This window comes from Copadichromis virginalis, linkage group LG7 (assembly GCF_057382275.1).
Source record: "Copadichromis virginalis isolate Kocher_CV1m ecotype Utaka linkage group LG7, C_Virginalis_male_GT1.1, whole genome shotgun sequence".
NCBI lineage: Eukaryota > Metazoa > Chordata > Actinopteri > Cichliformes > Cichlidae > Copadichromis > Copadichromis virginalis.
In genome coordinates this window covers 22,133,259-22,144,391 of record NC_140624.1, presented here as the reverse complement: position 1 = coordinate 22,144,391, position 11,133 = coordinate 22,133,259, and the positions used below count along the sequence as shown (strand labels likewise).

The following is an 11,133-nucleotide window of genomic DNA, read 5'->3' as shown; positions in this document are numbered from 1 at the left end:
CCCCCCCCCCCCCCCCCCGTGTGACAGTACTGTATTGTAGCAAGTATTTCTATTATATCATAGAAATGTTTGTTATAACACAATGTCATAGAGTGGCAAATGTGTAGCAGACTGGGGTGACCTGATGATGTTCTCCACAGCCTCCCTGGAAAGATCAAAGCCTTAAGAGAAGGGTGTGTCTGTTATGCTCTTGAGGATATTTGAATGGGCAGCAGGTCAGACCCAGGACACGCTTATGAACACCTCAGTGTCAGCCCTGAGGAGCGAGAGGGGAGGGCGGTGTAGGCATCTCTGATTGGAATGTTTTACATGCTAGTGAGCAGAAAAGAGCATGTGAGAGTATACAATCTGGAACAGAGTAGAAATGCAACACATTTATTAATGTCGAATATAGCTTTCTATAGAACACATTGAAACATTAAGTATATGAAGTTTCTTTTGTCATAAAGCTGGTAGCAAATATCTGAATATAATAATGAAAGTAAAGCTGCTAGGTCAACGATGAGTAAGGCATTTTAAAATTTACCCCACACTGCCTAAGGCTCGACCACTTATGTTGTGTTGTAGAAAAGTGCAATAAAGCTTTATTTCCTTATATCCAGTGTACAGGTTTTTGTTATGTTTACTTATTTTCTTTTAATATTAATTTCTTAAGTCTCAGATAATGAATTAAAATTGTATCAGGTTCTGTTATGATCCTCCGTAACCGTCACGGTCTGTTTGAAGTGCTCCCACAGGGGGCGCTGTCCTGGTAGTCTGCAGTGCACTTTGGCAACTGTGACAGGTGTTTTGTCGTCCATGGTGTCCAGAGTAAATCTGTGCCTGCAGATCACTTCCGGCTTGGGCCGAAGAACATCATACAGTGCCTGTAAAGCCCGCACGTCCTCCAGAGCATCATGGGCCTTGTAGCTCACGCCCAGCAGCTTCCTGACCAAGTTCTCCTGTCGAAAACTCTCCAGCCCATAGTCCTTCAGCACCTCACGTGACAGCGGCAGAGTGTCAACGTAACCTGAGACCAAAGACTCAAACTCTGTTCTGAGACCAAATTCATCTAGCGCGCGAGCCAGAAGCACACAATCAAAGCGGCGAATGTTGTGGCCGACGACGAGAGGGCGGCCGAGCATCTGAAGGAAAGCTATAAAGGAGACGAGCACCTCTCTGAGGGAGTTGGTGAGAACAGGCTGCCGGTGCAGGTACAGCCTCTGCCTGTGAACCTTGAAGCCAGTCACCTTGGAAGCTCCTTGCTGCATTCGACAGCGAGGGACGACGTAGAGGTTCAGCGAGTGGCCTCCACTCACCGCAGCCAGCTGGACGATCTCACAATTTGGATCTAGAGGAATAAAACATGAACACTTTCATGTGCTTCAAATTTAAATGACTACCTGAAGATTTTGTTTGTTTGTTTGTTTTTTAGCAGAAACAAGAGCAATTTTAAGAGCCAATAAATGAAAGTAAAATAAATAAAGAAGAAACAGAAAAAACACCCTCAAATAAGTTAATAATTGTTGATGTTGCACAGTTTGTTTTCCACTGTGCAGCTTCCTGCAGCAGACATGGGCTTAGCATAAATGGGTAAAAAAAATAACTACAAATAATAAACCTGAGGGACATCTGTTTGTGTTTTGTCTTTGAAAGAATAAATAACTCAGCCATTATACTGGAATATGATTTTTAAATAATCAAATATCAGTCCAAATCTATATTATAGCTTCAACTTTCTGTTCTTAGCTCACAGGAGTGGTCTTTTGCTGCTGTAGCCTTCAAGGTTCAACATGTTGTGCATTCAGAGATGCTGTTCTGCACATTTTCTGCTATTTAATAGTTGTTTTTTTCTTTTAAAGAAAAGAAAAATGACCAAAAAAAACAAACAAATGAGCTATTGAATATTTTGGCTCCATTTATCTTCCATACATGTGTGCACGGTGCGCTTAGTGGGTCAACCGTGTGTGTCTTTCCAACTTTTAACCGCAGTTTACAACATTATCACCATGATACAGTTTTATCGGTCATAATAACTCACGTAAAACAAAGTTAGAGTATGACCGTACCCAGTCCAGTCGTCTCCAGGTCAAAGAAAACCAGCGACTGTTGAGCGCCTTCAGCTTCCTCAGTTTTTTGCATCACGAATAAATAACTTCCGTTAGTGAGAGCAACGGAGAGGTTAGCTAAAAAAGTCCAAAAGCGACTATCATCATTGGCCTAAAGTGTTTAGCGATAAAACATTACATTTGGTCGGCACAGTTTTACTGTACACCGAGTCTGTCAAGCTTTCCCCGCCATGTTTTAAAGCACCTGCGCAGTGACCGACCGGAAGCTTGAAAGTTTCAAAACAAAAGCCTCGACGAAAAGGACCATATTGGACCATACAATGAAGATACATGAAAAACACAACTAAAAAAACTCGCACGCTTAGGTATAACATGCAACTGAAAACCGAGAAATAAAGAACCTTCCCATTTAACTTTTTTTTTGTTATTTCTTCCTCTTTGGAGCTAAAAGAGGCCACATGAGATGTCAATGGAAACCCCAGGATGTCCTTATTTTGTACATCAGGACTTGGTAGGGTAGCTTAAATAAGTCAAATGATATAGACCAAAAACAAATGTCCATTACAGAGGACATAAATGAATAGGCTGGTTCTAAGGAGGATATATTTGTTTGACATACTGATTTTTTTCTGCGTGAGTCATGCAAAAATTTTGAATAGTAGAATGCTCCCATCTATAAGAGACAAAAAGATAGCAAGTCATCTATACAAATTACAAGCTATGTTGGGCTCCACCACTGACTAGAAAAAATAAAATAAAATAAATCTTTGATATAATCATTAGTGTTAACCAGCAAGCCCAAGGTTCACAACTATGCCCTCTAGAGAAGAAGACGTGTGTAATTGGTTCCATATGCTTGTCTGTCTGTCTCTTTGTTAGCAGTCTAGCTTCTACAGTTTTCAAGAAATGAAGAGTCAGCTGAGACAGGATACGGTGCAGTTTAAGGTTCTTTGTTATTGATAAATGAGCCACATGAGAGCTGTTACTTACTTTAAACAGAATTTATTATTATTATTATTATTATTATTATTATTTAACTTTAAACAGTTTTCTTCGGGCCAAGAACTGCGTGTGACGTCACACTGGCTACCTGCTGTGACCTATCAATGCGTTCTTCGGGGTGGGCGTGGCTTCTGACATGCGAGGCTATAAATAGCCAAGAGCAATGCCAGTAAAGCTCAGTTCACAAAGCATTTATGCATCAGAGCAGCGAGTGTAATTTAAGCGCATTTAGTTTACAAACAGCACACATGTCTAGCACAACTCCAACTACACATCAAATGAATCCCACTTCTCCAATTCAGAGTTTAAATAGTACAGACTTTAACATGAATACTCCACTCACTTACACCTCAGTGGAAACTTGGGAGTTACTCATCAACCACTTTTTTGGTACAATTGTACCACAGTGGCAATCTCTGGTACCGTTCAAACCAGAGTACTGTGACTTTCATCTGCTTTCCACTTTGTTAACAGACATGCTGAAGTTTTGTAAAATGTTAGTGAGATCAACTAGGGAACCCACAGAGAATGGAGATCCAACCTCCATGCAAACCTCTGAGGTCTGTCTTCAGTCCATGGGCACAGACTGCCCCGAGAAAACAGAGGATACAGGAGCAAAGGACAGCATCCTGAATGAAAGCTCTGTGGATGACCATGGTGATAATGAAAACTTAGAAACTCCAGGACTGGAGGCTGAAGCAGCCCTAGACTGCATATCTGTGGGTAATTCAAACACACAACTCGAAACAATAGACACAGCAAAGCCAAAAAAGAGCTGTATGAAGAAAAACTTCACAGCTGATACAAAAGACTTTGACAAAACAGAATCTTGTCTCCTGGAAAACAATGTGAAGCTAGAAGTACCTGAGTCTGACACTGAGTCTTTAACTTTTTCTAGTATCAGTCTGCTGTCTGATTCTCTAAGTGAAAGCTCTGTAGAAGACCAGGGATTGGAGGCTCAACCAGTTGTAGGCTGCATATCTGTAGACAACTCAAGCTACAGAGATGAAACAGAAAGTCGAGGACTGAAAGATGAGGCAACCCCCAGATTTCAGGGATTCCTCAGTGACAGTGAGTCTTTAACTTCTTGTCAGATCAGTCCACTATCTGATTCTCTGAGCGAGGAAAAGTTGTGTGTCAACAAAGTTATTCAGATGGTGGTTTCAAAGGCCATAGACAACGTCGCCTCTAAACACAAGCTCTTCACAGAGCGCCTCACTCCTGACTGCATTGGTGATCGCCTGCTTGAGAAAATGTGGCCAGAAATTAATGACAAACATTTGGATCTATCTCCAAAAAGCCTAAAAAATATCCACGAGGCCATTTTAAAGGATCTTTGCAAAACACACAAATGCAAGGAAAAATATTTGATTTTTAGTCTGAGGGAGCAGCTTGATAACATTACTGTTCCAATCTTCACCAAACACCTGCTGGGATTACCAAAAAGAGTACTCAGTGTATCTAAAAACTGGGACGAGTACTGGGAGCTTGTGGAAAAATTCACTAGAGATCTGGTAATACACAGCATGGCCGAACTAAATGAGACGACGACATGGCATTCAGGAACAACTGACTTCATTGTACAGAGGCTTAGCCAAAAGATCTGGAACAAAATTTTGTCCAAAAAATATAAAATCTCCCTAGAGAACATTGAAGAACTCAGCTTGACAGTATACAATGATCTCCATGAAAAGTGGCATTCTCCAGGACAGTTCATGAAGTTAAGCAACCCAACGGTTGACGAAATAATTGTCAACACTTTCAAAAAACATGCCAAGCTGAAGAGACAAAGTATCATCTCTAGGATTTTCTCATGTGCACACTAAATGAGTGCAAATGAGAAAAAGGTGTGCTATTTTAAGACAAGCACACGTGCTTGTCTTAAAATATTTATTTAAATTGGTCCATCTCATCTAAACTTAGTTTTAAAACCAAGTTTAGATGAGATGGACCAATTTTAATTGGCAAAAAAAAAAAAAGAGTGGTTAAAATAACCACTCTTTTTCTCCTGCCTTCCTTCCCTCATCCCCAACTGGCCAAGGCAGATGGCCACCCCATTCCTGAGCCTGGTTCTGCTGGAGGTTTCCCCCTTGTAAAAGGGGGTTTTTCCTTCCCACTGTCGCCAAAGTGCATGCTCTTGGGGGTTGGAGTTTCTATGTATTATTGCATGGTCTTGACCTTGCAATAATACACCTTGAGGGAAGTGGAGGGGGGGGGGGGGGGTGGCTTGGCACCGTTTCTTAACTTAAAATGTCCAATTACAACAGGACATTTTAAGTTAAGAAACAGTGCCACACCAAAATAAATAAAAAAATAAAAAATAAAATGAAATAAAAATACATTTTGTGTTGTTTCATTTCATTTGCTGAAAATGGGATATCAGATTAGTTTAGTGTGTAAATAAAATACCTTCCATCTGGTGTTGTACCTCTCTCTGTCTTTCTGTAACGTAGATCACGAGCCAATATTTTCCCCATGACTCCACCAATCAGCTCGTGTCAATCTGGAGTTTACCTGCATACATCCTGTTCACTCTGTCAGAAGTTTGGCGCCTGCTAGTGATTTAGGAAACACCCCCAGATTGCCTGGTGATAGTCACAGTTTAGTGTGGGCAGTAGCCTGCTCAATACAGTGTTTAATTACGTATATATCTATAACGACTCATTACGTTATAACTACATTAGTGTACTTTGTTTCCTTAGCTCAGGCCTGCTGGAGATTGCCTTTACTCTCAGAGGGACTTATCCGAATTAAAACAGGTCTCTTAACGTAGAGCATAGAATAGAACTTTATTAATCCCTTTGGGGAGGTCAATTTATTGTTTATTTTTGAGCATGTGGTTTCTTTGTCTGTTCTTCCCATCCTCACTCAACCTTAAAAAAGCAGTGCAGCTGCATGGCTGCAGATGTATGTATGTTCCCTATGTTTGCTAGTACCACTTAATTAAATAACCTGAGCTCTTTTTACGCCTCCACTTCACAGAATTCAATAATTAAATAACAACCCAAAAAGTTTCAGTTCTATTTATTGTTCATTCTTATGGCTTTGCACCTCTGACACACAAGGATAAATTCAGCAGCGTGTGAGAAAGAGGAGGAGAAAGTCGGAGCAGGGAGCACCAACCTAGAGATGAAGAAGAGAACAAGAGAGATCAGACATGATAGCCAAAAAAATATTGTGATAATAGCCTATTTCATTTAAAAAATCCGGGTGTGTTTTAGAATATCTTGAAATATACCTTCTCTGATTTCTAAAAAAATAAATAAAACGCGGCTTGATTTTTCAGGACTTTGCTCACCGTTAGTTAGAAAGGATCGCTCGCCTCTGTGCTTCTTCTTTGGTTGAGGTACCTTGGATTAGAAATCGCTGCTTCCACCTAGTGTATCCAGCCAAAAATGATCACAGCTACACGACATTTGTTGATCTCTTTCCAATGGTTTGCAATTTAATATACATTTAGGAAATACTGCCGGATAAGTATACCAGATATACTTAGTTGAGTTCTTTCCCCGCCACCACGCCACAAAATACAATAACGAAATAACAACAAAAAGACTTTAGTTCATATCAAAGTTATATTTATTTTATCTCTCTTAAGGCTTTCCAGGCTGTTCTCGCTCCTGTCGTTAGCTGATGTTTGTACGAGACTTTATTAGCGACAATGAAAACAAGGCAGCATTCAAAGCCTGTCTGTATTTCTTCACCTTGGGGTGCTTATGGATATATTATCGCTATTAACCTAAAAAAAAAACGTTTAAAGGTGTCATTTCCTGCTCTTATAGAAACCTGGGATAAAACAGAATCAGTTGAACCTTAGAAACCACAGAGAGACACTTTGTAGTAGCAGATCTTTTATTAAGGCTGAGAAAGATGTGGCTAATGCTCTTTTTTTTTAAAAAACAAAATATTTTGCAGACCCATTGCATTTTGGTCCACAGAGGCTACAAAAAGGCATCAATGAGATCAAAGGGAAACAGAAAAGGAAGATTGCACTGCATGTGACACATGACATTACATTTAACAGTAAATAAGTTAAATCTTGATAACTTATGACCACACATACTCCATTTTATTTGTTCCTGTTTGTCCACTGACCTGAACATAACAGCAAATAAAAGGTCAGCTTTAACATTATTTATTTTATTTATTAAAATTATTTAATATTTTTGCTTTGTCCCGAAGGTACAATTGGAGACGCTAAATGTGGTAGGTCTCCAGGCCTTGTACAGCTCCTGCAGCATTTTGGCATCCTCCACAGCATTATGAGCGTCGTAGCTTTTTCCCAGGAAGCGCCGGACCATGGACTCCTGGGAGTAACTGCTCAGACGAAACAGGTCCTTGCTAAGCAAGAAGGTGTCCAGGAACCCAGACACCACCTGTTGGAACTGCTGCAGGAGGGAGCAATTCTGCAGCCACCTGGTGAGCACAGGTGCATCAAAGCGCTTTGCATTGTGGGCCACCAGCAGCACTGGACGGTGGAAGGAGCGCAGGAAGGCGATGAAATTAGTGAGAGCCTCCGCAAGAGGGATGGTGTCCACGGGAACCCCGTGGAGAAAGAGGCGGTTGTTGCTGACGGTGAAGCCCGTGACACGTTTTGCGCTCTCTGTGAGAGGCTGGCGGGGGAGGATGTAGACATTAAAGATCCTGTCTTCACAGATGGCGCCGAGCTGAATGATGTCACACACCGTGGTGTCTGAAAATAGAAGACGGGACAAAAGGAAAAACAGATAACCACAAGTTATAATAGAACAGTCTTTTTGCAGAAAGCAGTGCAACATGAACAGGATGATAGCTTCCCATTTAAAAGCAATAGTTTGTCAGGTTATAATGTTAATATTTCTATCCTTGTCAAGACTTAGATGAGAAATCTTACACCACTCTTAACATCTGTCACTCACATGGATACCTTGACAGAAATGCTGAAAACAGTACTGGTGGGCAGATCTATCGCAATATAGATACCAACACTGGTATTGGATCGATACTAACACAATCGTATGTAGTTAAAATCCCAACACTGTTGTGTTGGTGTTCATTAAAATGTACTCAGGAATAAGCAAATTTATGATAATTCAGCTAATAAATCATGACACACAGCTCTGACCCACATAAGCTCCCCTTATAAGTTAGAGGTATCGGTATCGGCAATACTGCTCTTAATCCACTTGGTATTGGATCGATACCAAAATTTACAGTATCGCACAGCACTAGAAAACAGACAGTCTTGAGGATGCTACAGAGCATGCAAGTTTTTGTGTGGTTAGTTTTCAAACAAATGGGAGAGGTGCCTAGACATACATTTGTGCAGGAGTTGGGGCTCGAACATTCTCTTTGTTGTGCTGGATGATAGTTTCTGCACCTTTCAGGATGTTACGCCTGATAGGGATAACCCTTCTTTCTATTTTGTGAACTGAACAGTTTTTCCTTCACATTTCAGGGCTGCTTCCAGATTGAAATGACTGAGTGTGAATCAGAAGATGATGGAAAACAGCTTATTGTATTTTCTGGATGCAAGTCCACTGGAGAATTACGCAACATTAAAAAATGGCCGGTAGATGTATTAAACATAAATAAATAGACAAAAACACATAATGTTTGTTATCAGGAAGTGATAACAGATAATCACTCCCTATTTGTAGATTACAGTGAAAATGAAAATATCATCAGCTGCTGTTGTTAATCTTCAGCTCTCTGCGTGCTGTTCTTTTTGTCCTGCAGGTAGGGCTGTTTGCTGATCCCGCTTATACTGACGTCAGTAACACGCCTCTCTTTAATGGACTCCTGCTAAGACGTGTGACACCAACATGCCTGGCCTATGAGGCCATTCTCACACCCACGCTAGCTCAAATCACAGAAACGAAATCAGCATCTGGTTTCATCTATGGCGTGTTTTATGTCCCAACGATGACAGGAAATATAATTTTGACTGACTTCCTAACTGAACAGTGCTGTGGTTTCCACTGAGTAATCTGCTGAACTCTTTCTCAAATTAACTGCAGCCATGCAGTCCTGAAACACGAGTGTGTATTTAATGTTAAATGTACTGTTCATATAATGCAGAACATGTATGATACTAGCACGTGGGCACAGCCGTGGTTTCTGTGCTTTTTGTTTGTTTGTTTTTTGTTTAAAGCTGCCTGACACTTTTTATAATCCCTCAAAGAGAGCTTGAGGAAACGGAAGGCTGACAAGTGTAAGATTAGATTAGACAGCAGTAAAAACAGAAACTACCACCCTCCTTATCGCGTAGAGTAAGGGCTTTACATGATGTGCACACGCGTGTGTGTTGGCAGGTAAAGCCTTCAGATTGGATTGGAAAGACATGATGGATAATATCAGTACATTTTTTTTATGTGTGAACAACACAAGGTAATGTAGGGGATCACTGATCTAGGAAGTTTGTCCCATAAAATATATATTTATTTATTTTTTAAAACAAAAAAAACTAAGTGCAGCAGCGGCCGTCTATCAAGTAAATAAAGTGATGTTTTGGTGCTTAAAGCGTGTTGTAATTCTGTTTTGGTAAATTGGTGAATGCAGTATTAGGCAAGGCACAGAGTTGCAACTGCATGTAACTACTGCTTTCATTTCATTGACATCCAGTGATGCTGAGGTTTAAGTTACTCCAAAAAAGCTCTATCTAAAATAACATAAAATACAACAAAATACAACAAGAAACGTTATATTATTAGATTAGTACCTAATCCAGTGGTTTCCAGGTCAAAGAAAACAACAGTTCTGTCTTGAGCCATCTGCAGATGAAAAATTAAAACAAAACAACAACAAACAACAACAGTCAGTGTTTAAACGGAACCTTTTTAAAGTTAATTTTGCCTCCTCAGTCACAGCTGTAGTCAGTCACTGAGAGCGTGTATTGAACTCACCGTGCAGCCTGCAGGTTGCTGTAAGTCTGCTGAGCCTTGTGACAGATGTGAAGTCAGCTGGAGAGAATAAATGTACTTATGCGGACTCCTCAGGGAGGGCCCAGCAGGTGAACCCCCGCCACGACATTTCACAACTTAAAACTGCGCCCTGCTTTCATTTTAGTGGAAGAGAAACTCTTTTTTTCTTCCTTCTAACCAGTCTCCTTCCTGCTCGTTCGGCCCGCTCTGAACGTCCGTGAATGTGCCAGCGGTAGAAACACACTCACACGCACGTTTCTCGGTAAACGTGGAAACTTCTCTGCTGTTCGTTCACTTTCATTTTTGAGCCGCTAGATGACACACGGTTTTTGTTCTACGGCAAACCGTAGATTTGAATAGCCTATGTTATATAAATGAATAAATAATAATACAGTGACTGTATGACACAAAATACAAATATAAAGAAATTCATATTTTTAAAAAGTTACACTATTAAGCGAAACTTTAAAAAGTAGAGTGTGACCGTAATGATTTTGAAGTAATTTGAAATAAAAAGTTTTTAAAAAGCTGTTAAAGACGGTAAAAAACAACACCCCCCCCCCCCCCCAAAAAAAGCAAAACAACATCAACAAAAAACGTATTCTACAGTATTATAAATATTCTGCGAAGTATTTTATTTTGTTTTATCTTGCGCTCGTTTGCTGCCACCTTCTACCAACCAGGGATGCTCATGATTGATCATTTTCCTATAGTCCAGTATAAACGTTTTCACAGCCCCTCTGCTGTTCTGTGAAAGTTTGTAGACACCTTCAGAAACAGTAACTTGATGTAATTATTTACTGTGTGACTTTATCACATAGTAGTGAGGAAATTGTGGTCCGCTCTCACAGCGGTTAGTCTGTTTCGGTTCACTGAGCTTTATGGTGTTTCATTCATACACAGCATTCCAGTCAAGCTGAGATCTGGACTTTGACTGGATCATTGCAGCACCTTGATCCATTCATTTTCAGACATTGTAGATTTGCTGCTGCACTTGGGGCCATTGTCCTGTTGCACAACCCAGTTTTCTCCAAGCATTAACCGTTGGACACACTTGACTCACACGTTAGAGAACTTTGGTATTCTTCGGTTTGCCAAGTTGCACCTGAGCAAACCACAAGAGTTGTTGAACCAATGTCCTTTGGATAGACGAGAGCGAAGCGGAGACGTTTGGCCAAAAT

At 40.5% G+C, this 11,133-nt stretch overlaps 3 protein-coding genes across 4 annotated transcripts; 1 reads left to right on the top strand and 2 right to left on the bottom strand.

Moving 5' to 3' along the window:
- Positions 1-354: 354 nt before the first annotated feature.
- On the bottom strand, positions 355-5,900 carry LOC146704991 (maternal protein exuperantia-1-like). 2 transcript variants are annotated; one of them, XM_085462497.1, is made up of 2 exons: positions 5,460-5,900; positions 355-1,330 (listed from the first exon to the last, which is right to left on the bottom strand). In XM_085462497.1, exons 1-2 carry the CDS (start codon positions 5,464-5,466, stop codon positions 681-683), a joined length of 657 nt encoding a protein of 218 aa, XP_085318623.1. In that variant the 5' UTR covers positions 5,467-5,900; the 3' UTR covers positions 355-680. The 2 variants fall into 2 exon arrangements, with proteins under 2 accessions (XP_085318623.1, XP_085318622.1); XM_085462496.1 differs by lacking the exon at positions 5,460-5,900 and adding an exon at positions 2,049-2,345.
- On the top strand, positions 3,085-5,265 carry LOC146704992 (uncharacterized). Its single transcript, XM_085462494.1, has one exon. It carries the CDS (start codon positions 3,245-3,247, stop codon positions 4,874-4,876), a length of 1,632 nt encoding a protein of 543 aa, XP_085318620.1. The 5' UTR covers positions 3,085-3,244; the 3' UTR covers positions 4,877-5,265.
- Positions 5,901-6,890: 990 nt separating the features above from the next.
- Positions 6,891-10,280, bottom strand: LOC146704990 (uncharacterized). The gene is made up of 3 exons (XM_085462493.1): positions 9,935-10,280; positions 9,751-9,802; positions 6,891-7,743 (listed from the first exon to the last, which is right to left on the bottom strand). The coding sequence occupies exons 2-3, from the start codon at positions 9,800-9,802 to the stop codon at positions 7,208-7,210; spliced, it is 588 nt and encodes a 195-aa protein (XP_085318619.1). The 5' UTR covers positions 9,935-10,280; the 3' UTR covers positions 6,891-7,207.
- Positions 10,281-11,133: the final 853 nt, after the last annotated feature.